Source organism: Vombatus ursinus, unplaced genomic scaffold, assembly GCF_900497805.2.
Source record: "Vombatus ursinus unplaced genomic scaffold, bare-nosed wombat genome assembly UNPS02014786.1, whole genome shotgun sequence".
NCBI lineage: Eukaryota > Metazoa > Chordata > Mammalia > Diprotodontia > Vombatidae > Vombatus > Vombatus ursinus.
In genome coordinates this window covers 50,298,620-50,325,963 of record NW_020954564.1, presented here as the reverse complement: position 1 = coordinate 50,325,963, position 27,344 = coordinate 50,298,620, and the positions used below count along the sequence as shown (strand labels likewise).

The 27,344-nt window shown below is 37.4% G+C and overlaps 1 protein-coding gene across 5 annotated transcripts in view; it reads right to left on the bottom strand.

The window, feature by feature from the left end:
- LOC114047106 (ras-specific guanine nucleotide-releasing factor RalGPS1) overlaps positions 1 to 27,344 on the bottom strand; it is a 490,091-nt gene that overhangs the window by 332,169 nt on the left and 130,578 nt on the right. For all 5 annotated transcript variants that reach the window (XM_027867842.1, XM_027867839.1, XM_027867838.1 and 2 more), the window contains exon 7: positions 440 to 566. In XM_027867842.1, the coding sequence (XP_027723643.1) occupies positions 440 to 566 (127 nt within the window). The remainder of the gene's footprint in view (positions 1 to 439; positions 567 to 27,344) is intronic.

Sequence of the window (27,344 nt, the reverse complement as noted above, 5' to 3'; positions counted from 1 at the left end):
TCCATATTATAGAATCACAAAATGTAAACACTAGAAAGGAATTGAGAGATTATGAGTCCAACTTCATTACTTTATAGCTGAAAAACCCACAAAGGGAATGTGACTTGCTGAGAGTTGCACAGTTGGTACATGGCAAAGTCATAATTCAAACCTGGATCACACTTTTCCTCTTGCACTTCATTTCACAAAATGGCATTTTATTTCCAAGCCCAGTACAGAGAAAGGACCTCCCAAAGCCTAATCCCAGCAGGACTATAATTTGAACCATATCAGCAGCCTCGCTTTTCCTGAGGAAGAAGTTCAGCTAGTCCATGGTCTTATTCATCTTGCACATTCATGATAGAGTACTTGCCAATTTGAGAATCAGAAACTACAAGACATTTCACAGAAATCTGAACATGTTTCTCCAAGCAAGAAGAGTCTATTCCTAGCCACCTACCTAAATAGGGAATACTGGGGACCATCTTCAGACTTCGGATGTATTCCCGAGTCCTCTTATAATTATCTTCCTTAGACATCAAGTAATCCAGCTTCTCAAAAGTGGTCTTGTCTTTTCGATTCAAAAGCTAGAGCAAAGAGAGAGAGAACAATTCAGCAGCATGAAGAGAGTAAAACCACAGCCAGTAGGCAAAAGGAAGCAAAAGTCACAGAGCAACAAAGAAATATTTTCTATGGCAATTTGTCCCCCCCCAAAAAAAACACCTGAATACTACTAAGAAGTTTTTCCTTTATAAATTAATACTTCACACAGAAATGGGACACTTGGTAGGCTAACTTGCATTTCCTCTTCCTTAGATACAGCTAGATCCCAATTATTGTGAATAGGGAATCCCATGAAGTGGTTGCATTATTTGAATTTGCACTGTATATTTCCATCAAGCTGGAACAAATGATCATATTTTACAAAATTATAACTTTGAATAGTGTATGAATTCCAAAATATGCAACCATTCCAGAGGATTAATTATTCATACTAATTGGGACCTAGCTAGACTGTGCCACAGAAATGGACTTTGATTCAGAAGATCTGGGTTTGGCTCCTGCCTGGGCTGTGTGACCTTCAGAAAGTTATCTCACCCCTCTGAGTCTATAAATAAAATAAATAGATTTGCCTCACCCCTCAGAGTCTACAAATAAAACAAATAAATAGATAGATAGATAAATGCTCTCAATAAAATGAGATTAGACTAAATTATCTCTAAGGTCCCTTCTAGTTTCTCAGAGGCTATCAACCACCTATCAATTCTCAAATAGCTTTACTTATTTTTAAATCACTTTTATTATAAATTAATAAATCTCAACACCAAAGAAATGAATAAAATTTTTTTTAAAATCATACATTGAGTCATAAACTTCAAACTATTTTGAAATTGCTAAAAGGAAAAATAAACATCTAAATATAAACAAAATAATAACAACATATTGTTTGTTTCTATGTGTTCTCTGATCTTTTCTGTCCATGTAATAAACAACTTCAGTTGCCATGACTTAAGTGCTGTAGGTGCCCTGTACTTGGAGAGAAAAGACATAGGTTCAAGTCCTGGCTCTGCTTCTTAGCAGCTGTGTGACCTTATATAAGTCACTTATCTCTGGTCCTCACTTCCCTTCATATTTTCTTCAAGGATGTCCTCAATATACATGTAGATCAAGATTTTATAAAGATAAGAGAGTAATTATATGTATTGATAGTTAATAATGCTGAATCATTCCAAATAAACATAATTTATAGGCTGTAAGGAATAAAAAGATTTCAAAACAAACAGACCTAGTAAAGGAATTGAAAATTACATGGAAATAAGATAAGGTACAATTCATCACTGTCAACTTATTTGCTACTGAAGTTGTTCCAACACTTTCAGTGAGCCTATCAGAGATATATTTACATTCCAATTCTTTTACTTAATTACGGAAAGCAGTTATTTTATCCACCTATGTAACAAACCACAGAACATTAAATATAAAAGAATGATAGCAGTATAGCAACTTGCCCCAGGAACATTTCTTTTAAAAAAAGTTTTTATTGATTACTTTTGTTTGCTGTTATATCACCATAATTTTCCCAGTGTCCCTGACCTTCCCCTTCCTAGAGAGCCATCCCCTATAATAAATAATATTTTTAAAGACAAAATCCAGTCATACCACTTCTAGATCAATATCCCAAAGACATAAAAAAGGGGAAAGGACCTATTTATACCAAAAAATATTTATAGAATCTCTTTTTATGGTGGCTAAGAATTGGAAATAGAGAAGATACCCATCAATTGGGGAATGACTAAACAAACTGCGGTATATGATTGTGATAGAATATTATTGTGCTATAAAAAATGACTAGCTGGTGGTCACTGCCTGGATCTTAGGGCAACTCAAAAAGAAATTGTAAAACAAAACCAGAAGAATGAAAAAATAGAAGACAATGTGAAATACCTCATCGGAAAAACAACTGACCTGAAAAATAGATCCTGGATACATAATTTAAATCACACCTTAAAAAATTGACTAACCCAGATGGCAAAAGAGGTCCAAAAACCATTGAGGAGAAGAATGCCTTAACAAGCAGAATTAGCCAAATGGAAAAAGAAGTCCAAAAGCTCACTGAAGAAAACACTTCCTTACAAATTAGAATGGAACAAACAGAAACTGGTGACTTTATGAGAAATCAAGAAATCATAAAACAAAACCAAGAGAATGAAAAAATAGAAGACAATTAGAGTAACTCAACAATACCCTCTACTGCTTCACCACCAACACCATGAAACTCACTCAGGAAAGTATATTATCCTTGATACCTGTAGAAATGATAGACTTGTACCAGCAGTTAGAGCAGCACCAACTGCCCAACCCATTGCCGTGTTTCCTGTCTGCTTTAAAGGTGCATATGATGCTGCCTTCCTAAGAGTGGACAGCTTCCTCCATGACCTGCTCAGCAGTCAACGAGGCCTCTGACATACTCATATTCAGCAGAGGATCATGAAAAAAAACAAAACCTGGCTCCAGATTTGCCTTTCCATCAAGTCTGGAGCAATCTGAAGCAGCATCTCTTGCCTGGTCCCTCTCATCACTCAGTTCTCCTCGTAGAGGAGGAATTCTTCAGGGCACCGCTGCCAATTTCATATAAACAAGGCTTTTTGGATCCATTTTGAATGGATACGAAGAAGAGATTTGAAAAGATAACTCTACCTAACTTCGTTGCAGAGGTGGGAGGTCAGTGGAAGTTGGACATTGCACATTATTTACAGATTTTTGTTGATATGTTGATCAGTTTTGCTGATTTCTTTTCCTTTTCCATTCCCCTCCATAATAAATATCATTTGTTATGTAGAATGGCTCTCTGAGGGTGTGGAGGAGGAATACTGGGAGAAATTCTGGTGATGGGGGGGTGATAAAAAAAGAAATAAAATATGCTTTAAAGAAGGCTACCACCCTTGTAAATAGTATGATTGAAATTTGGTTTCTATGTATCTGACAATGATTTAAAATGCTTTAGATGTATCTATGTTTCTCACAATGCTTTAAAATAGATGGTCATTTGAATCTTTGCCAATTCTGCTTACTTGAATGCTAGGATACAATTGGGAATAAACAGAAGATTTATTTAGAAAGGGAGAAAAAAAAAGAAATGACTAGCAAGATGATTTCAGAAAAACCTAGAAAGACTTAAATGAATTGATGCAAAGTGAAGTGAGCAGAACCAGGAGAATGTTGTACACAGTAACAGCAATATTGTATAATGAAGAACTGTGAATGACTTAGCTATTCTCAGCAAGACAATGATCCAAGACAATCCCAAAAGACTAATGATAAAGCATGCTCTCTGCCTACAGAGAAAGAACTGCTACTGTCTGAATACAGACTGAACAAGCTATTTTTCACTTTCTTTCTTTTGTTCTTTCTTTCTGTTCGAGCCTATTTATACAAAATGACTAATATGGGAATGTTTTACATGATTGCACATACATCAACTATGTCAGATTGCTAGAATTTGGAACTCAAAACTTTTTTAAAAAATGTTAAAAATATTGTTTTAACATGTAATTGGGGGAAAATAAGATATATAAAATTGTTAGGAAAAATTAAAGAGAATGTATACAAAATGACCCCAAAAAGTTAAGTGGGATATAACATAAAAGACACAAAAAAGAGGTTAAAATAAGCATAATTGATTAATACATTGAAAAAGTCTGAAAAATATGGGCTACATACCTCACTTGTAGACATCCCACTTCTGCAAAGTGGTAAGGATGTGTGTATCTTTCATATCTTTTCTTTTGACTTGTTCTCGGTGATTTTACAATATTCAGAGTTTATTTTTTATGGTTGCATTTTCCATTTCCATTGTTGTCATCATGGTTATCTTGCTTCTTTATTTATTCCCCTATGCATCAGTTTATGTAGATTGTTTCATGCTTTTCTGTATTCATCATATTCATCATTTCTTTTATCACAACAATATTCCATTACGTCTATGTATGACAATTTGTTTAGCTATGCCTCAATTGATGGGAATTTATTATATTTCCAATTCATTCTTGTCACAAAAGTGCTGCTATCCCAACGTATTAGTGTATATGGGGACTTCCTTTTTATCAAGGGCCTCCTTGAGGTATAAGCCTAGTAATGGAAACTCTGGACCAAAAGGTATGGATGTTTTAGTCACTTTATTTGCTTAACTCCAAATTGCTTTCCACAATGGTTGTACTTTTTCACAGCTGCACCAACAATGTACTAGTATGCCTGTCTTCCCATAGTCCCTCCAACAATGACCATTGCTGTCTTTTATTGTCTCTACCAATTTGCAGTGTGTGAGGTAAAACTTCAGTGCAATTCTCTTATTAATGATTCGGAACATTCTTCAATATGTTCACTAAAAGCTTGTCATTCTTTTTATAAGAAATGCCATACACACATGTATATATGTATATATACACACATGTATATATGTATATATACACACATGTATATATGTATATATACACACATGTATATATGTATATATACACACATACACACAAACATATGTATATATGTATATCTTAATAGTTTATTTATCTTGGAACCCAAAACTTTATTAGAGAAATGTGATACAAATTGTTTTCCTATATGATGACTTTTCTTTTTAACCTACATATATTAATTTGGTTTGTACAGAAGCTTTTCAGTTTTATGCAACCAAAAGTTGTTGATTTTATCTTTTGTAATTGCCTGTGTTCCTTGTTTGGTTAAGAATACATCTCCTCCCCCATAGCTGTGAAAGGTATATAATCTGCTCTTCTAATTTTTTTTCATAGTATGATCTTTAATATTAAAGTTATGTATTCATTTATAATATATCATGGAATGTGGTATAAGGTGTTGATCTAAGCCTACTTTCTTCCAATTTACTTTCCAGTTTTTAAAGAAGTTTTTATGAAGAAGGATTTTTCCTTCTCCTTCTGTAAATACAGTACTTTGTCTCTTCAGTTATTTTAGGTTAATTTACTCCAAGTTACCCCTATTCCCACCCTTCACCTTCAAGCTTCCCACTCATGTTTCTTACCCCAAAACTTATTGAAAATAATAAATTTGTTTATTAATTCCTTTTTGTTTCATCCTTTTACATAGTTATCTAATTCTTCCCCTCTTTTTTTATTAAGTAATCAAGTAAAATTCCTCTTCCTCTCATCCTATTCAATTTGTTTTGTTTATTTATTTATTTATTTTTGGCAAAGCGATTGGGGTTAAGTGACTTACCCAGGGTCATGTAGCTAGTAAGTGTCAAGTGTCTAAAGTTGGATTTGTACTCAGGTTCCCCTGACTCCAGGGCCAGTGTTGCGTTTATTTTTAATTTTACTTTCTGCACATTTTTAAAAAAGGATTTCCTTCCTTTATTCTCTTTACAATTTATTTTTCTTTTCCATATTTTCTAGACTTTAATTCTTTGATTTATAGTCCTTATGTTTATTCATTACTTCTTTAATCTCCGTATTCCACAAGGAATGAAAGATTCTAAAGTACCCATCGTGGGTTCCCTCTTCTAAATAGTTTCTATATTACTGCTATATTTTTTAAAGGATGGGACTGAAATGAGTGTGTTTGTAGGAAGCAGGGAAGGAGCCAGTTGATAGGAAAATACTGAAGATGAAAGAGCATAGCAATGATGATGTCAATCCTCTATAAAAGCTGGAGGAAATGGGATCGAGTGTGCACATAGAGGGGTTGGCTATGGCGAGGAGAAGGGCCACCTAAAGCATGGTCAAATAGCTCTATTTGAATCCCAATGGGCTGGTTTTCCAGTGCTCTATTTCAAGAAATCATAAAAAACTACAGTCCCCCAGCATGAAGACAGGAGATGATGAAGAAAGACTGTGGTGCAGGCACTGAACTTATTTATTGAGGAAGGAAGGTGAAAGTCGTGGAAGGGGAGAGGCATATTCCTGCCTTTTCCCTCAGAAGAGAGACACCAGGACTTGGTTAGAGGTATAAATTTGGTTGAAAGAGTAGCCAGAAGCAGAGAGGTTGGTAAGGAAAAGGGTGAGATCCAGAGGAGCCAGATCTCAGAGAGGCCACAACATGGAAGGAAAGAGAAATGAAGAGCTTTAAGATGAAAGGAAATTTGTTCATTATAAGATTTGCCAAATGGCACAATGGAAGGAACAATTTGGAGCAGGAACTTGGCAGGGGGAGCAGGTGGTTGAGGTGGATAGGTGAAGGAGGTGAGTTGGGATTGGGGAACAGGTTTGTACACTGGTATCCAGAGGTTAAGACTCGCTGTGAAGGGAATGTAATAACCATTGAGGAGGGAATACAGAGTATCAGTGGTTGGAGAAAGGTTCAGTTGATTAGACTGTTTATGTCTTCCTATGGGATTCACCTTGATGGCAGGTGACGATGCTTTGTCCTATAAGGACCCAAGAGGTTTGTTTCAGAGCATACAGGAGGAAGACATGACATGAGAGCCTGATCAGGAGGCTAGTGTGCCTTGCTAGTGCTGGAGAAAGCCCAGGGTAGGAGTTAGGAGGTGGGGAGTGAGGTGGAGGGGGACAGAGTCACAGGAAATGGAATAATTCTGGTTCATTATGGCACTGCAGATTGTCCTGGGGCAGGGACTCACTATAGTTGGAGGTGAACAGCAAACTCCTGTGGGCTGCCCTAGAGGGGCACAAGACTACAAGCTAGTTGACCCATAAGTGTTAAGGGTCTTATGTTCCCTCACAAGCTAGAGAGAGGGATCAGATGAGAAATATGGGACAGGAGGAGGGGTAAAGTATGTGGGTAGTAGAAGACTATGTGGTGAAGAAAGGCTTCTTTATTGGCAGCAGAGCTAGAACTGAGTATGCATTAAAAAAAAGACTTCCACAGGAGCTACTCAATCTCTTTTCTTCCCTGGTGGTAATCAAGGCAAGGTCTGCTATTGGCCTCTGAGTGAGGAGAGAGGTAGTAGCAGCACCAATAGCCTATTTTTCCCATTCAGACTTAACACACAATCATGAATACACAGCAACTTTGTTCTGCTCATAGGTAAAGAAGTATTAGCGAAGGAGTTCATGCCAGAGTTTGCCAGCAGATGAGCTAGATGAATGACCTTTGGGATCCAGCTCAGGCAAGAACAGATAAGGCCAAACAACACGGAGTAACTCATTCTGTGTTTCTGCAACATTCAGAAGCAAACTTGTCAGGAAGAATGTTTTATTGCAACCTTTATGTTTGAGCCCACTCTTTCCAAGGGCTTAGGTGGTATAGGGGAAGACTGTGGTGTAGCTTATTCTTGTTACATTTTCTAAATGAAGATCACATTGTAAAAACAAATTAATGTTAATTGATCAAATGATACTGGAGTGTTAATCACTGGGTCAGTAAATGATATTTAACTGTATGCAAAATTTATTTATTTATTTAATTGTTTATGGATGAAATGTGGAAAGGGGTTAGATAGGGGAAATGTTTTGCAGAGGTATGTCCAAACAGTAATAATATATAATAATGGTAAAAAAAGAAATAGAAAAGAAAAGAATCAGAAAAAGGCTCCCAGAATCTTGGTTGAATACTCTATTGAAGATGTATGGAGGAGACATGAATGGAATCTACAGAGGATGAGAAGCCACAGATAGGTTTGGGTCCCTACTACAGGAAAAAGTAACCATACCAATGAGATTGTGGATTCATTGAAATAAGGTACAATTTAGTACCTTCCTCACTGAACTTCAACTATTATCAAGCATTGCTTAATTTAATTCTGATTTTATTTCTAAGGGTGAGTCCAACTCACTCAGAAACTTTTCTTATTCTAAATAGGGCTCTCAGTCCTATCTCTGGTGCACTGATTATCTAAAGTTCAGAGACTGACACCATTCTCTGGCTGCTTAATCTTACAATGTGCCACTGGAAATTTTCCCTCTGTTGCCAATCCTAATTGCCCTAGTCAAAAAAAACCTATCTACAAATGTTTCTCTGCTAATCCCAGGAAATGACTTAAGAGGCTCAGGAGAACTCTGGTTTGTTGTCTTTCTCTTTTTTTCTTTCCTTCTACATGAAAGTGAATTATTTTTTTCTCCTGTCCGCAAGACTTTCTTTGAGCAAGAAGTGAGACGTAACTACCAATCCATGCATATTCTACAATTCCTCAAGTGAGACACAGACAGACCTGCACAGTCAACACACATTTATTAAACACTTAATATGTACCAGGCATTGTGCTAAGCCCTGGGTCATACAAAGAAAGGCAAAAAACATGGTCCCTCCTCACATTCTAATAGAAGAGACAAGACAAAAACAATTATGCACATGAAAAATGTAAACAGTGTACATGGGAAGTAAACTTAGAGGTCTGCACTAACAATGGTCAGGTAGGAACTGGAAAAGGCTTCTTGTAAAAGGTAGAATTAGCACTGAGTCTTTTTCTCGCACTTAATAGTATTTTTCCCAATTACATGTAAAGATAGTTTTAACATTTGCTTTTATAAGATTTTGAATACAGACCTGGTGGTCCCTAGCTGGATCAAAGGGTATGCACAGTTTTATAGCCCTTTAGGAATAGTTCCAAATTGCTAACTAGAATGATTGGATCAGTTCACAACTCCACCATCAGTGCATTAGTGTTCCAGTTTTCTCACATCTTCTCCAACATTTATCATTTTCCTTTTCTGTCATATTAGCCAATCAGATAGGTATGAGGTGGTACTTCAGAGCTGTTTTAATTTGCATTTCTCTAATCAATAGTGATTTAGAGTATTTTTAAGTGACTATAAATAGCTTTAATTTCTTCCTCTGAAAACTGCCTGTCCATATCCCCAGTCTCCTGATCTGTAAAATGGAGATAATAGTATTTGCATTATGTACCGCCCAGGCTTGTTGGGAGGAAAACAACTTATAAACTTTAAACTGCTACAGAAATAAGAGTTTCACCATTATGACAGGACACAGGCTATAGGACAAGTTTTGAACATAATTTTTCTTGGGTAAAATAGCATTTATATTATAAGCATTTATCATGCAATACAAGGTATCCCAAAGTTTCAATGAAGTGGGGCAACTTGTATTGTGTATTATAACAGTGCTGCATCCCCCTATTTATTTTTAACTTCATGAGGGCAGACACCCTGTCTTACTTAAATTTTACATCACTCTTAGTGTAAAGTAGCTACTTATTCAATTTGATGAACTCAATCAAATAATAATGATTAATTCCATGTGTCCCCTTCTGACTTATCTTGCCTTTATATACTTGAAAAGTATTGGATTTTTTTTGTTTGTCTGTTATTTGTTTTTGTTTTTATTCCACAAGTGAACATAAAGGAAATCATTAGTGAGAGGTCTGTCCAAAAAAGGAGGTGGACAAATATTGTAGTGAAAGTAAGGGATGGCAAATGGCTAGCCCACATGTTCCATCTGGTACCTATGAAACATGAAGAGATTTATCTTTAGCAAGCCTCTACCCTTCCCATCCTAGTACCCCCATCCCACTTCATCCTCCAGCATGTAGGATGGAGACCCTGTGTAAGATTTCCAGGAGAACTTGAATAAGAGTTGTATAGGGTGAGAAGGCATAGATAGTAATAGTCTCTACTTCTGTAACTTCAAAGTATCCAAATCAGTGAGGTGACACATACTTCAAAATATCAATTTATTTGTAAATAGCCTGTCCTGTGTCGATCGTTCTGAAGGTAATGAGCTTTCCTTGCTCTTTATCACTTCACAAGTTTTTCCATATGCATGGGAGATAGTATCTGAAGATCAGGATCCATTCATAAGTTAGGGGGCCAATAAGGAGGCGTTAAACAAATTGTAAAAATTGGAACTACCTCAATTCTTTATGAAACGTGAACAAATTCCTTGATTCATTTATAAAGGGGGCCTAACCATTGGGCAAGAAGTGACTGGTCACATCTCTAGGTGGCCCTAAGAAGATGTTTGAGTGGGTCCAAGCAGCTAGTAGAATTGAGAAGGAACCCAGCTCCTATCAAGATGTATAGAAGACCTAGGGAGCTTGAGAACGGAAGGCTGGGAGGAGCCATGCGAATGAATCGAGGAAAGCAGAAGCAGCCGCCACAAGGGCGAGGAGGAATGAGCTTGTGTGGGTCCTTCATGTTCCTGGAGTACCCTGGAGAACACAAATTCTGTGTTGCTAAAACCCCACTAGGTTGCAGAGCCCAAGGCAGAGATTCTGAGTTTCCATTCTCTCTTGGGACTGTCCTCTTAGGATCCTGAAGCCTTACTCACTAGACAAGAGGATTGGGATGGAGAGGGCAGCAAGGGGGTTGTCTGTTTACCTTTCTTGGTTTTAAATGTTTCTTCTCTCCTTATAAATAGTGTTAACCACAGGCAAATACAATGGAGGAAATGATTTTGGGGAAAGCACCCCAGGAGAAAAGGGAGAGAGATTTAACAGAGGTATGTTGTCAGAGCATTCTCTTTGCCTTGGTTTAAGCTTAAAAAGGGAATTATAGGTCCTTTAATTATAGCTTCCCAGAGGAGAGAGAAAATGTTTATGCAAGAGACCTTATTTAAGACAATGAATATGTGTAAAAGTGGTGGGATGGAGTGATGAGTGAGCAGGATTATTCAGCTACTCATACTTACCACATATTCCATCTCCTACACATATTACATTCTTTCAGTGCTATGTATCTGTCATTTTGGGACATAAGAGCAATATATTACATTTATTAAGATTATTAGACCCTAGATTTTTGCAAATAAGACATTAGGATAGGACTTGGGCTTCCAGGTAAGGAATCTTTGGGATGGCAAAGGGTTTAGGAAGACTAGCTTGACAGCTGAGTGGTCATAACTTGTGCTCTGCTGGCATAGACTCTGAGAGCCCAGGGTCCCCTCCAGACCAGGAAGAAGTATTAGAATAGAAACTCACCCATTCACTCCATCCTGATTACCAATAAAAATGTATATGGTTAGCACCCATGGATTTCTGATCATGTGGCCTACTTATGGGAAAAACTTAGATGGTAGAGTGGGAACTTGTGGCCTCAAGGCCACACTTGAGGACCTAGAGGGCCACATGTGGTCTCAAGGCCTCAGGTTCCCCATTCCTATTAGACAATGACAAACAAAGTGGAAACCCAGCTATCAGGACACCAAATTCACCCTTGTCATCCCCAGCCAAACCACCAGATCTTTCCCTGGGGCACCTAGTCGGTGGGAAGAAGGAGGTAGAGATTAGTTCACCAGTTGACCCAAACCAAATCCTGTACCCTGGACTGGATGCCCAGGTACCTGAGCCTCCAGAAGTCAGGAAGTATGAGGAGGCTCACAGGTAAGCACAATCAGAGATTCAGAGCTGGAATCTAGTCCAAGTCTCTCATTTTCCAAATGAGAAAACTGAGATTGAGAGATGTTAAATAACTTACATAAGGTCACTCAGGTGGTCAAAACCAGGGTCTCTAGTTCTCGCTGCCTTCCACTATACATGTTGATATTCTTAGTTACTATAGAAAAAATCGGTTTGGTAGATAGCATGGTCAGCTATTCCGCTCAGTGGGAGGCTACAGAAGATATCCTTTGAGATCATTTCTAATTACATGATTTTTTTCCTTCTGGGAAACAATATGAGATGTACTGTCCAGCATTCTGTCCATGCTCCTCATTGAGTCACTAAATATCAGAGTCAATAGTTATCTCAGGGGCAGGTAGGTGGCGCAGTGGATAGAGCACCAGCCCTGGAGTCAGGAGGACCTGAGCTCAAATCCAGCCTCAGACATTTAACATTTACTAGTTGTGTGACTCTGGGCAAGTCACTTAACCCTATTACCTAGCCAAAAAAAAAAAAAAAAAAAAGTTGTCTCGGAATTTTTCCAGTCCAACCCATACCTGAACTGGAATCCTCTCTATAACATCCCCCACCAAGAGGTTATCCAGCATTTGCTTCATGACCTCTGTTAAGTAAGGGGGAACTCACTACTTCTCAAGAAAGCCCACTCTACTTTGGGACTACTGGAATTTCTTATGATGAGTTGAAATCTGCTGCTCCCGTAACTCCTACCCATTGTTTCTAATGTTGACCTTCAGAGCTAAGCAAAACAAATCTAATCCTGCTGCTACCCCACTTCCCTTCAAATCCTTGAAGAAAGCTATTATATGTGTAAGTAATACTTGCTACTACAGTCTTTTGTACTAGATGAGGAAGGCTTGTTTTATATATCTCTCCTAAGTCTTCCCTTCTTTAGGTTAAATATGCCTGGTTTCTTCTACTGATACTTACACAGCTTGGTTTCTATCCTCTCCCTCTGCCCCCACCATCCTGGTCACCCTCTAACTTGTCAGTGTCCTTATTAAAAAATATGGCACCCAGAACTAAACAAAATACTCTATATGTGCCCCCAAAAAATAGCAGGACTGTCTATCACCTCCCTTGATCTAGACTTGAGTTCTTAACTCAAAGGCCATGGAAAGATTTAAAGGAGTCTATGAACTTGGAGATGAAAATAAAATACAACCTTATTTCCACTAATCTTTAATTGAAATTCAATTATTTTAAAAGGTTATTCTGAGGAGGGGTCCATAGATTTCAGCAGACTGCCAAGGTGGTCCATGTGCCAAAAAAGAACCCCTGCTCTGGATTCTGCATCTATTAATGAAGACGAACACCTATCAGAAAATTTAGAATGTATACTTTTAAATGCTCAGAATACACGCCTTTATTTTTTGTCACGACAGCACCATTATAACAGCATGAGGTAAAAAGGGCTATATTATTAACCCACATTTTACAGAGGAAAAAACTAAAGTAGAGAAGTTTAAAGAATGAGGATAACATAATGTAAAAAGTGTTCTACTGAGCATTCTAAGATATAGATTCTATTCCTGGCTCCATGACCATATGACCTTAAACAAATCCTTGCACACTGGTCCTGAGCTTCAGTTTTCTGTAGAATGGGGGTAGAGTGGATCTTATTGGCTCATCCTGAAGGTTCATTTGAATGGTAATAGCCCATTTGTCTAAGGTCTAGAGAGCAAATCTCTTGACTTCCCATTTTACCTGTACTCTTCCCAGAAACTCATGTTGCTTAGCCTTGAATTTTTTGTGATGTATGATCCCTCAGTGCCCCAGTGCTTAGCACAATGTCTGACACATAATAAATACTTAATAAATGTGTGTTGACTTAAGGCATCATCACTAAATAGGCATAGCACCTTTGAACAAAATAGATCCCAGATTGGTTTCCCTTCTGCTTGCTTTGAGTAACTTTCCACTGCCAACAACCAGGGAAGAAGGTAGGGTGGAAGGGGAGGAGAAAGGGATTATTCTTCTCCAAGGACCTGGCCCTTTCTTCCTCCTTGGCAATCTCCCCAACATGCCATAAGGGCACCCAGCCCCAGCACACGGGAGTGTTGGGGCCCAGATGATTCAAGGTTGAAGAAAGCTATGAGGCCTTGGGCTCACATTACTCAGTGAACTTGGCACAGGCTTGATAGCTGAAACAGACCCTTTCAGGTAACCTGCTATCATCCCCTTTCTAGGCAGCAGGCCCTTCCCTCCATGGGACCATCATCCAAGCTCTCATACTCAGGTATATTTTGATAACAAGGTCTTAACAGTTAAAATTCCACAGCAAACTGGACGTGCTTTATGGCTCTCATTCCATGTCTTGAAAGAAGTCTTAGCTCAGCACTGGGAGATCCAGTTACCTCCAAACTAGACACCACTGAATGAGTTGAGTTTAGAAGCCACAACCACAAAACAGCAGCCTTGATGAGCCGCCAAGTCTTGCCTGACTCTGATTTGAGAGTTTCCTAAATGAAGCGGGATCCTTGGATCAAATGACTACCATTGAGTCTTAGAAGAGTTAACAAGAACGTGTGTCAAAAGAACACGCAGAGCACTGACGCAGAATGCAGTGAGGCGTCAGCCTTAACCAAAAACCCTGCTGCACGTGCAGTAAAGACTTTTTCCACGAGAAATCCAGAGCTGCTCAGAATGTGCTCCTCTCATTTCAGTTCAAGACCCTCCCAGATGGGCTGATTCCAACTGCCAAACTCAGCTGCTTTCTTGCCAAAAGTTTTTCCATAGAGAAAGCACAATATCAATGGGTTTGCTATATGTTCTTTTAAATGAGGAAAAGGAATTTGAACCATGTCTATTTTAAGAAAATCTCTATCAGTATTCCACAAATAAAAATATTTGCATAGCTCAGCTAGCAGACGATAAATCACCTCAAAATGTTCACTCAGGGGACAGCAGAGGGATTTCAGTGGTGGCTGGCCAGTCAGAGACCACTGGCCGCTCACTCAGCAGGCACAGTAAAAAATGCTACAAATCCGAGCATGTGGATTGATCTTCAGTGACTTCAATTCACTGAATTTCTGAGTCTCATTTTGCTCATCTGTAAAAAATGGTTTTCATTGCTGTGAAAAAAAAACCTCACCAAAACAAAATAAACCACACTGTATAACCCTGAAAAATGTTACATTCTTTTCAAATGTGTTTTGTTAAGAACAATATGGGGGCTCAGACCTCTAAGAAAGATGTAATTTCTGCCAGGGGCATGTGGCTGGCTATAAAAACATCTAGAATCTTGCTTTAGAAAAGAGAGTCCTTTTTATGGTATAGAGTGTATATGGGATATATGTGACGGAAAGCACAATGGGTTTGGAGTCAAAGGATCTGAGTCTCAGTCTTCATTCTTCTGTTTACTAGTAATACAACCTTTTCCCAGTCTTTTCTATTCTCTGGGCCTTGGTTTCTTCATGTGTAAAGTAAGAGGTTTGGACTTGAACAGAAGTGTCAAACACACTGCGTGTGGCCTGAACCAGATTAAAATATAGTTCCTATCTGATTTTGATGTGCTGGTGTATTCATTTAAAAGGAAATATATAAAATGTATGATTTTCTAAGTCAATATGCAGCCTGCAGGAATCCTTATGCAAGGTTTAATGGCTCCCATTTTTATTTGAGTTTGACACCACTGGACTAGAAGATTTTCAAGAGCCAAGCCCTGAATCCTATGTGGGCTCCTTTCTGCTTCTGCAGCAATGTGGACCGATTAGTGGAAAAGAGACCCTAGGGTGCCAAAAACCATAGATTTGAAGACTGTCTAAGCATGAACTTAGCTGTTGGTCCTCTAAATGTGAGATCTTTGTCCAATGACCTGTGTGTCAATATACTACTGGAGGAAGTAAATCATATCACTACTGACTTCTTGCTATAAATGAAACCAGAAGATATAAATAAGGAAGTCATCGCTAAAGAGAAGAATGACTCATGGATTCTCCTTAGAGAGGCAAATAGAGGAGTCAGTAGATTTGCTTTTATTGTGCATCCAAAGACAACAAGAAACATCCCTTCATGGGATGTGCAATCATCCCATGACCCTGCTTAAGCTACAGTGCTTAAGATGAGCACAAGTCAAAAAAGACCACCCTGAAAATAACATATGTGCCAATATCTATTGCAGAGGATGAGGATATAGAGAAATTCTAGGAAGAACTTGATCAGACCCTCCAAATTAAATTCTTATGCATCATCCCCCTATATGCACTCTATAAACTGGTCATGATGGACTATTTGTAATTCTGCATATTCCATCCCCCATCTCCATGCCTTTGTATGAACTGTCCCCCATGCCTAGAATATACTCCTTCCTCACATCCACTTCTCCAAATCCCTGGTGTCCTTCAGACTGAGATGTTGCCACCTTCAAAATGAAGCTTTTTTTTTCTTACCCCCCTCCCCACAGCTCCTTGTGTCTTCTCTCCTTAACTCCCTTCTATGTTGTTGTTCAGTTGTTTCAGTCATATCTGACTCTTTGTGACCCCATTTGGGATACTGGAATGGTTGGCCATTTCCTTCTCCAGTTCATTTTATAGATGAGAAAATTGAGGCAAACAAGGCTAAGTGATTTGACCAGGGTCACACAGCTAGTAAGTATCTGAGGCCAGATTTGAACTCAGGAAGATGAGTCTTCCTGACCCCAGACCAGGGTCTCTATCCACTGTGCCAACCAGCTGCTCTAATTCCCTTCTATATATTATGTATATACTTATGTAAGGATATACGTGGATAAGCTCCCTAAGGGCAAAGACTATTCAATTTTTTTTTCTTTGCATCCCCAATACTTAGCACAGTGCCTGGGACATAGAAGGCCACTGATAAATCTTTATTAACCAACTGATTAATTGGTTCAATCAACCTATGGTTTAATACTTGGTGACCTCAGTCATCTCATTTTCTACCAGACTGCATTCATTTTGGATTTCTCTGACTTCTCTATCATGCCCCCAGCAAATTCCCCATTGGGAAATCTCATCATTTTGCAAGATCCAATCAGTCTTGGAATTTGTACCTCGTCAGTAGCCTCTGCCCCTGTGATTGGAGGCCAGAGCCATAAACTCCATGTAAGGAGAAGGGACAGGAGAGACAGCACCTTAGGCACCTCCTCATTTCTTATGTTGCTGTATTCATTTTGGACTTCTTTGCCTCCTATGGGTACCTAGCCTCCCCTCCCCCACTACTTTCTGTTTTCTTCTGTGTATTGTCTTTCCACATTCATTTGTAAGTTGTTTGAGGGCAAGGACTGTCTTTCTTCTTTCTATTTGTATCTCCAGTGCTGGCAGACCGTAAGCACTTAATAAATCTTTGTTGACTGACTTCAATGCAAAGATGTGCGTGGGGAAGGACAGTGGAAAACATGTTGGAAGATATGGTTCAGGATCAAGAATCACAGGATCATAGATTTGAAGTTGGAAGGAAACTTAGAAGTCATTGAGTAAGACCCTTCCCGAATTTTGCAGATGAGGAAAACGAGGAATAGAGAGGTTAGGTGACTTATTCAGGCTTACTCATGGTCATACAACTAGTAACACACTGAGGCAGGATTTGATCCAATTCCTGATCCTCATGACTCCAAATCCTGTGTTCTAATTACTATACAATGCTTCTCACAATCAAAAGAGGTCAAAACTTTTCATCAGTCAATAAATATTTTGTTGTCATTTAGTCATTTTTCAATTGTGTCCGACTCTTTATGATACCTTTTTGGGGTTTTCTTGGAAAAGATACTAGAGTCATTTGCCATTTTATTCTCTAGCTTATTTTACAGATGAGGAAATTGAGGCAAACAGGGTTAAATAACTTGCTCAAGGTCACATAGCTAGTAAGTGTCTGAGGCTGAATCTGAACTTAGGTCTTCTTGACTCCAGGCTTGGCACTCTATCCACCGTGCTACCTAGCTGCCCAATAAATATTTATTAAGTACCTATTATGTGCCAGGCACTGTGCAATATGCCGGCTTTTAGAATTCAAAGAAGCCTTATACCTATACATAGGTATAATATTTTAGGTATACGTATAGGTATAATATATAGGTATATGTATAGGTATAATATTTTTCTTCAGAAAGAAAAATTAGGAGGGGCTGGACCTGGTAAGTGAAAAATAACATCATTTAAAAATGAAAACAAATAGGAAACATCTGGTTACCAAGTCATTTCTGAATTAGTTATCTGTGACAGTTGGACCACTGGAATATCAAATTGTTAAAGATCAAAAGCAGTATCAAATTAGGAAAAAATAAAAATGAGAAGAAGATACAGCATGGAATTAAAACAGCTTTAACTTAAACTATTTAAATGACCTAGCAATACAGAGCAAGTGGAAATGGATTTTTAAAAACAACAGATATCAGTATCAATTAGCACCATTTCCTACAAAAGTTTAACCTGTGCAAAGCAATTGCCACAATCAGGAGACCAAAAGGTACTAGAAATTGCTTAAGTAATCAACTTATTTCTTCACCAAGCTGAGAGATATGACAATCAAGGTCACCACCAGTTTAGAATATGAACTAACATAAATGTTATAGATTATAAGCAGTATTGGCTAATCAAATAGTGAAGAGTGGTAGAATAAGAAAAAAAGAGCTCATACAAATCTTGGCATGAGTCCCAATTAAGCCAGGTCAGTCCCAAAGTAGTTAAGGATGAAATCTAATTAAACCACCCTACCCTGACAGCACTTAGGGATGAAACTGAAAAGAGAACAAAATGGGTAAAAAATGGAAACTATTTGTCAAGATTTTTACAACAAAAATTATTTTTGCTATGATGATGGTGGAACTAACCACATTTAGACTCTTAAGATCACAGTCCCTATTTTTCTGTATGAAGAAGTAGAAATAACACTTAGGAAAAACGGGAAGAGTAGTTGAACCAAACAACATATTCATGGAAGAGGTCTGTGCAAAGGTGACACAATTTTCAAGGCATCAAATAATTAATTCTCATAATATTTGAGAGAGAGAAAGACATTGAATGATTGGAAAAAATTACAGGTATTATTACCACCAAAGAGGCAATCAAGAGGATACCAGTCACTACTGATCCATGTACCTACTTTCTCAACTCTAAAGGTAAGAGATAATTTATTCTTGCATTGAGGTCATCCTTGTTAATGACATTAAAAGGGAACAGGTAGGTTTTTTGTCAATAATTGCCTGCAGTACACCACATCTTTATATTCATACAATTGGCTGAAAGGTACAGAGAATGCAAAATCACACTATACTTATTTTTTATTGACTATAGAAAGCACTTGATTAAAAAGAAGATTCAAAGACTTTCTTCTAACAAGGAGTCTCTAAAGCATATGTCAAGGTCAGGTAAGGTCCCTTGATAAATACAATACCAGAGATAACTGATACTTTCCAAATAATTAATGCCTTACTTCATTCTTAATATCAAATAAGGCATAAAAGCAGAAAGATTATTATACTGGACATAGGTATCTGTTATTGTCACTGGAAAAGGTTTAATATAGAAGGGAAATTTCCCATAGATAATCAGATTCTACAAATTGTTCCCTGTGAATTAAATGATGCTAATTGCATAAAACCTTAGAACATTTCAAAGCCTCCTAAGTGAGATCCAAAATCACTTGAGAGTTCAGCCCAACTGTTCACACAGGAGAAAGAAAGTGGATGAAGAATATCTGTTTTCTAGATCATCATATGAAGTGATGATATACAGATAGAGTTGGTCCATCATACATATATCTGGGCTTAGTACATAACTGAGCCCAGAATTGAATAAGAAGATCAATTCGTCAATAGGAAGATCAGGTTACTGATCTAAAGTTAGAAGGGTCCTCAGAGGCCATCCAGGATCAACCCTCTCATTTTACAGATGAGGAAACTGAGACCCAAGAAGGTTAAGTAACTTACTCAAGGCAATGGCATGAGGACAATGACTCAATTTCATTTGGGAAAATGCACAGCATCTTCAATGTTTCCAACCCTCTCCCTGAAACAAAATTCCATATTTTTTAAACATTAGAGTTCTTAAAGTGATACAACATGGCTACAAATCCTAGAATACCCTAATCTCCAAGGAATCAAAATTATAGGCCACCCATAAGAGAAAAGGAGAAATACATGTTAGGAGTAAATAGGCTTAAGACTATTACAGGTCATAATGAATTGTACTCATGTAGTAGGGTAAAAAAAATCATCAAAAAAATGTATGTCCAGCAAAAGCAATGGACTAGCCATGAAGAGAGAGAACAAAAAATAAGAGAAAGCCCATATGCTGCAATGGTGCCCAAATAATGTCGAGAGATCAAAAGGAAGGCCCCTAGGATATTGGTTTAATACCTATGGAGAATTTACATGTCATGAATAAGAGTTTAAACCAGATGAAAAGATATGGCTGGGTTGCAATTTGTGCCACTGGAAAGAAGACATATTGATGGTATCCTAGGTCTAATGAAATATTAAGTAATAATAATATATTTATGATGGTTATTATTATAGAGGTATAAGATGGTAGAAAGGTAGTCACTGTTGCATGTATGAGAGAATTGTGAAGGGACTTAATATGAAATAGACTAGAAAAATGGTAATAGAGGCCACAAATGCCAAACTAAACTTGGATTTAATTCAATAGGCAACGTGAGTAAACTTATACAATAGGTGATATTTGTATAGTATATTTTACAGTTTTTCAAAGAACCTTTACACTTATGATTCTACAATCTCAGCACTTCCTCAGAATAACTCCATGAAATCAGTTGAACAGGAAATATTATCTCTATTTTACAAATGAGGAGTTCTTAGGAAGGAGGAGTGAGTTATCTAAGGTTATATAATTACTAAAAGGCAGACTTGGGATTCAAATACAAGTTCTGGAATAGTGGAAAGAATATGGGCTCTGGAGTCAGAGGCCCTGGGTTAAAAGATCCTCTGACACTTGTGAGTGTGAACTTAGAAAAATCATTTCACTCCCTGGGCCTCAGTTTCCTTATATACAAAATGAGGGGGGTGGAATAAAGGCTTCTGAGGTTCTTTCCCTTTCTATGATCCTATGGTTTCAAATCTAACACTTTTTCTATCCCATCACACAGTTTCACAAACTTAGGGGAAATTATGTAATCTTTCCCCTTTTCTTACTGTTTCTTATTTGGATTGGAAAATATGCATAGACTTTTGATCAGAAAAAGGTGATTGATTTTAAGGCCTCTGCTGAGATTAGAAAAAAGTCATAGGGAACAGAAAGCCAAATTCCTTCTCATAAAAAGGAATTGGGTAGTTAAAACATTCCAGAAGCTAATTAATAGGATTAAGAAGGCAAATTAATACCTTCTTTCAGAGAAGCTACAAGCTGCCAGAAATGGAGGATAGGCCAAGACTCCTTCTGTAAACCAGGATAGGCAAGAGAAAGGAAATGACTCAAAAGAACAAGCCTTCACTGACCTTGTGACGGCAATTCATCACAGCCAAGTCCCTTTGGTATATTCCCCAATCCCAAGATTTCAGGCAGCTGGGACCTAAGACCCTGCATGCAAACCCTCCCAGGTCAGAATTCTCCAAACTGTGGGACACAGCACTCCAGAGGAGCGAGAACAAGGAGCAATGACCAAAATGACTGAATATTTTTAATATAACTCCTAGATAAATAAATTCACTTTTTTCCCCCATGAAAACAAAGTTTAAATCAAAGTCATCAAAAGTGAAACTAACACTGCAAATTTACTCCAACTCACAGTGAATAAAGCACAGTAATTATTTAATACAGTTTTTTTGCCAACAAGGTTAAATTTGAGTCAGTGTTTGCTGGATCTCAATAAAGGCACCATCTGCCACTGTCACCAATGGGTGCAGGATCATGACACACAGATGAAGGGTGTTGTTGCACTGCTTACTGCATTGGAATGTAAAGTGAGTAAACCAGAATTTAAATAATCTTTGAGTGGAAGTAAATGTACCATGATATCTGATATATTTTACAACATTTTGATAACTACAATATAATAATCTGATTTCTAAAAACAACGATACATTGTTAAAAACAAGTAATCCAAGATTAGTCATAAGTTATCATTTGGCATTTTTAGCAGTTAAATTTAAGATTCAATGTCTTAAATTGTTATCTCTAATTTTTGAAAGTAAAATAATATCCCCTGGGATAAAAATGTATATGACTGACCGTCCTGAAGAGAAAGTCTACCTGAACAGTTCAAATTAGAACAAATAAATGTAACAAAGGCTGTTTACATTGTTGTTGTTTGTTTGTTTGTTTCTCTGCTTCCAAAGAGGACCAATGACATCAAGGGGTGATGTCTTGACTTGTGTGTGAACTGGATATAAGTGAGGCGGAGTTTCACAAAGTCATCAGCTCCCCTCTCTTCTCCAGTCATCGAAGTCCAGCGGCAAGACAAAGATCAAGACAACTGCCAATGGCCTAGGATGAAGTGTGTGACCCTGGCCTTTCTGCCATTAATTACTTTAATCATGATGTCAAAAACACATAATAAAAAGTCCAAATTGAGAGTTCATATTTATCACAGGGATTCACAATTACTGTTACTGATGAAGAGGAAATGCTATTGTGTTTGTTTTATAAGAATATTTACCTGCAGAGTAGGAAACCTGATAAATGGAAACATCTTGGAAGTGTTCATGTTGAATATGTTGGCAAGGCAAGACAGATTTTCTAAAGAAAATAAGATGCTCTTAATAAATAAAAAGAAACTTTTAAAAGTCTATTACATAACAGGATTGCTTACATAGTATATAAAATTTATTTTCAAATTACTAGGAAAAAAAGCATCACTCAAAAGGAAAATATGTTGGTGCTACCTGAAGCTAAAATATGTTTGAAATTATGGCTAGTGAATTATAGGCAAATCAGCCTTGAATGGTTCTACTTTCAGGTAATATGGTGAGAAGGGGAATTACCCACATGTCTGAAGACCTTTGTTATCAATTAGTTGGGAAACTAAAATCTTCTTGTTTTATTGTGCAAATGAATAGAGCAATAGATCATCTGATCAAATGTGCAATATGTGGTGGAAACAATTATTAGGGAAGATTTGTTAACTTTGAAAATCTACTTATAGCAATTGCAAGAGAAATTTTCAATGAAATTGATGGCTTTTTCAATGAAAATAGTAAATAATAATAAAATAATAAAATGTGGTAGAACCATTGGATTCTACATTAACAGAGTTCAATTTATGTCAGAATGAAATGCAAACTTATTCATTAAAAGAGAGGGTTGCTATTTGGCAGACATTTGGAGGGATGGCTTGGGTAGTAATACTGATGAAAAAAAGGAAGAAAAAAGCATCAAAGAAATATTAGAAATGCCCAGAAAAATGAAGAAGGAAGTTCAGAAGGGAACATATCTAGCAGGGCAATTTTATTACTCTCAGGTTTATTTAATGTACACTTAGAAAACAAACTATGTAACAGAAGTTCACAGTTTCATATACATTTACTTTTTTGTTCTTTGTATATTTATTATATTAAATGCTATGGAAAAAACTCACTACTCTCAATAAACCAATTCGAGGGGCAGCTAGGTGGCGCAGTGGATAGAGCACTGGCCCTGAAGTCAGGAGGACCTTAGTTCAAATCCAGCCTCAGACCAAACACTTGTCACTTACTAGCTGTATGACCCTGGGCAAGTCACTTAACCTCAATTGCCTAAAAACAAACAAAAAAAAATAAGCCAATTCAAAATCCTCAAATTCATACTATAATTTGGAAAGATAAGATGATTGAATTTATGAAAAAGTTAGAGCTATAGATAATAAAGTTTAAAACTATTTTGTTTCCCAATTTTAAAATTACCCATATTTCCAATGAAATAGAAGAAATTAAAGACTTATTTATCACTTGAGTGACTTAAAGAAACAATTCTTATTTTATTTTAAAGTGCTAAATATTTCTAATAGGAATAGATAAAAGCACCATTTACTATGGAAAATAGAATACATTTGATCTTACTCTATTGGAACAAGAATGTTTAATGGATGTCTTGTGATAACAGATTAAAATAAACATTTGAACCTGAACATTTAATTATATTTTGGCCTCGGGTGAGTAGTAATAATAAAAATGTTGATAATAATAATAATAACTAGCATTCATATATCATTTTAAGGCTTACAAAGTGCCTTACAAATACTCCATCAATTCTTACAATAACTCTGGCAAGTATTATTATTATCCCCATTATACAGATGAAGAAACTGAGGTAGTCAAAGGTTAAATGACTCACCCAAGGTCACACAGTTAGGAAATGTTGAGGCCAGATTTGAACTCAAGTCTTCCTGACTTGAGGACTAGCACTCTATCAAAATTTTACAGCCATTTACAATCTTTAACGTGAAACGGGTGTTTCTGTTCCATTATATGATATCTGTTAAGCTGTTATAAAAGATATCTCAATTAGAAGTTGAAAAAGAATTATAAGTAGCAATGCAATCAATATTCCGCATTTAGAGAAACTGTTTCAAAAGAGAAACTTTCAAACTGACCTATCACAGTGGTATTAATGGCTATTACTTACAAGTTGAAAATATGAAGATTATAAAGTGTTTATCAATCAATAAACTATCTGTGACTATTGTTATTTTTACAGTAAGTTTAACAACTGCTATTGTTATAAATGCAGCAGGGGATGGATTGGAGCACTTTCCATGGAATTGAACACATATACTTTCACTCCATGGAGAGATGCTCTAAGTTAGCTCTCAACTATATAAAACAAGAGCCAAGAAAATTATTTTCATAGATAGTTTTATGAAAATGAGGTCACAATAATTTTTAATATAAAGAAATGAGGCATTGCTACATAAAGTCTGGACACCACTGCCTTAGTAGAATACTCATAGCACAAAGGAAAAGGAAGAAAATGAAATAGACTCAAGGAAATCTAAACTCCTCAGCTCCGCTACATCCTATCTCTCTCCTCTTTCTGTCCTCCTAAGACTATTAAAGTTCAACAAGGATAGTTTGATCAAGGTGCCTTCAAATACCAGCAGTGAAAGCCTTGCTGCTCATTACTCGTATGGCAGCTTTGTGGAAGAAATGCAGGTTCTCTCCTTGAGGCTACTGACTGTAGCTGCTGAGCAGCCTCCTAAGCTTGGATTCACTGCTTTTATGACTGCACTATCTCAGCCGGTCATGTCCTTTAAGGCAGAGGTGTCAAATATGCATCCCACGGAGTATATGCAGCCCGCAACACTCCCAAGTGTAGCCTGAACCAGACTAAAATGTAGTTCCTTTCTGATTTTAATGTGTTAATGTATTAATAAAAAAAGAAATGTATAAAAGCGTGTGGTTTTCTAAGTCAATACGTAGCCCGCAGCGATCCTTATGTATGGTTTAGTGGTTCCCGTTTCCATTTGTGTCTGACACTACTGCTTTAAGGCACAGAAAACTCCATAAATGTTAATGACCAGAACAAGCATGAAATGTGTAAGGTGATGTTTCACACCTGAGTTATTTCAGTTGTCTTACAACAAAGAACACAGAAGACCCAGTTTCTATTTGATTTCATGCAAGTTAATTCCTATCTCTGGAACTCAGTTTTCTCATTGCTAAATGAAAAAACAAAACTGAACTTGGTGATTTCTGCTGTCCCATTCGACTCAACCACTCAATCTTCTAAGGTCCCCTCCAACCCTGACATTCTATGATTCAATTACTTCCCTACCTATAGTCTTTTGCTCTCTCCATGTTCCCTACTTCCAAACCATTACGGACACAACCACCGAATCAGTCTTCTTAAAGCACCGCTCTGGTAGTACACCCTATCTGTTCAGAACTTTTGAGTTATTCTCCACTGACTCATGAATTCTTCTGTCTGTCATTAAGTCTCCTCTTCCCTGACCAAGCAAGCCCACACTGATTCCTCCCTCCTCTGACCTCTGACAGCTCTTACTGTCTTTCCTTTGTTGAGAGAGTCGTATGTAGAAGGAAGGGAATTGGCTTTGGAGTCACAGAACGTGGGTCACCACTTGTGGAACCTTAGGCATGTTACAGAATCACAGAACTCTAAAGCTGGAAGGGACCTCAGTGGCCAACTAGTCCAACTGGTATTCCAAAAATATCCCCATCATCTCCTCCACAAATGGTTGTTTAGCTTCCCTTTAGAGACCTCCAAGGAGAGGTAACCCATCGCTTCTCAAGACAACCCATTCCATTTTTGGACACCTCTGATTATTAGTGTTTTTCCTTATGCCAAACCTAAATTTGTCTCTCTGAAACTTAACTCTTACTTCTGTCCTCTGGGGTCAGAGTGAACAAGTGTAATCTCTTCCTCAAATCACAGCCTTTCAAATAATTGAAAGCACCCTGCCCCCACTTCCCACCATCTTCTCTAGGTTAAACATGCCAGTTACTTCAACTGATTCTTAGGTTTAAGACTCAAGGCCCTTTGCCATTATGGATGTCCTCTTTTGGACACTCTCTAGTCCAGTGGTGTCAAATTCAAATAGAAATGAATCCCTGCCTGCCAAAGATTGACTTAGAAAACTGCAAATTCACATTACTTATGTTGTATTATATTTTTATTTATTTTGTTAAATGTTTCCCAATTGAGTTTTAATCTGGTTCTGGCTATATTTGGGCCACATGTTTGGCCCCTCTACTCTAGCCTATCAATGTCCTTCTTAAACTGTGGCTCCCAGAACTGAACACAATACTCCAAATGAAGCCTGATAAGTATAATGGGGCTATCACCTCCCTCTTCCTAAAAGCTGTGTTCCTAAAAGCAACCCAAGATTGCATTATATATTTTTAGGCTGGATGATGCATATTAATTTTGTGGTCCACTACAAATCTCAGATCTTTTTCAGGACAGCTGCTCTCTATCCACGACTCCTTCATCTCACTATTGTGAGGTTGACTTTTTTGTACCCAAGTGCAAGACAATCTGCTTTTGCCTCAAATTTAATCTTATTAGATTCAGTCTAGCTTGTCAAGAACTTCTTGGACCTTTGTTCTATGCCTTTATCCAAGTCATTGGTAAAAATGTCAAACAGCACAGGGGCAAGGTTCTTCATCTCTCTGGGCCTCAATACACTCACCTATAAAATTAGGGGTTTGGAGTTAATTGTTTCTAAGACTCTTTTATGTATGCTATTCTTACCACTTCAAAAAGACTGTGAACTCTTAGAGTGCAGGAATATGTGTTTTCCTTTACAAACCTCATAAAGCTAGCATATAGGAGATGTTCAATAAATACATGTTTACCTGCCATGGGAAAGTCTATGAGACTCAATTTCTCCATATCCAAAATAAGAGGGGGCTAGACCAGAAGACGTGTAAGAACATGTCTAGCTCTGAATTTTAAAATCATAAATTACCTACTGAATGTCCCAGACAAAGCTATGCTCTTATGCCTGAAGGCAGTGGGCTATTTAAATGAATTCTCTCTTCTTGACCTGATTATAGGATTTTTTAAAATTCAAGCCTTGAAGGACAACTATGCTTGAGACAGAAGGAAGAAAATGAATCAGTGAAGGAGAACAAGAAGGAATGGTTAAACATGCAGGAAAACCAGGAAAGAACAGGAACGTATCGAAGAAGAAGAAGAAGAAGAAGAAGAAGAAGAAGAAGAAGAAGAAGAAGAAG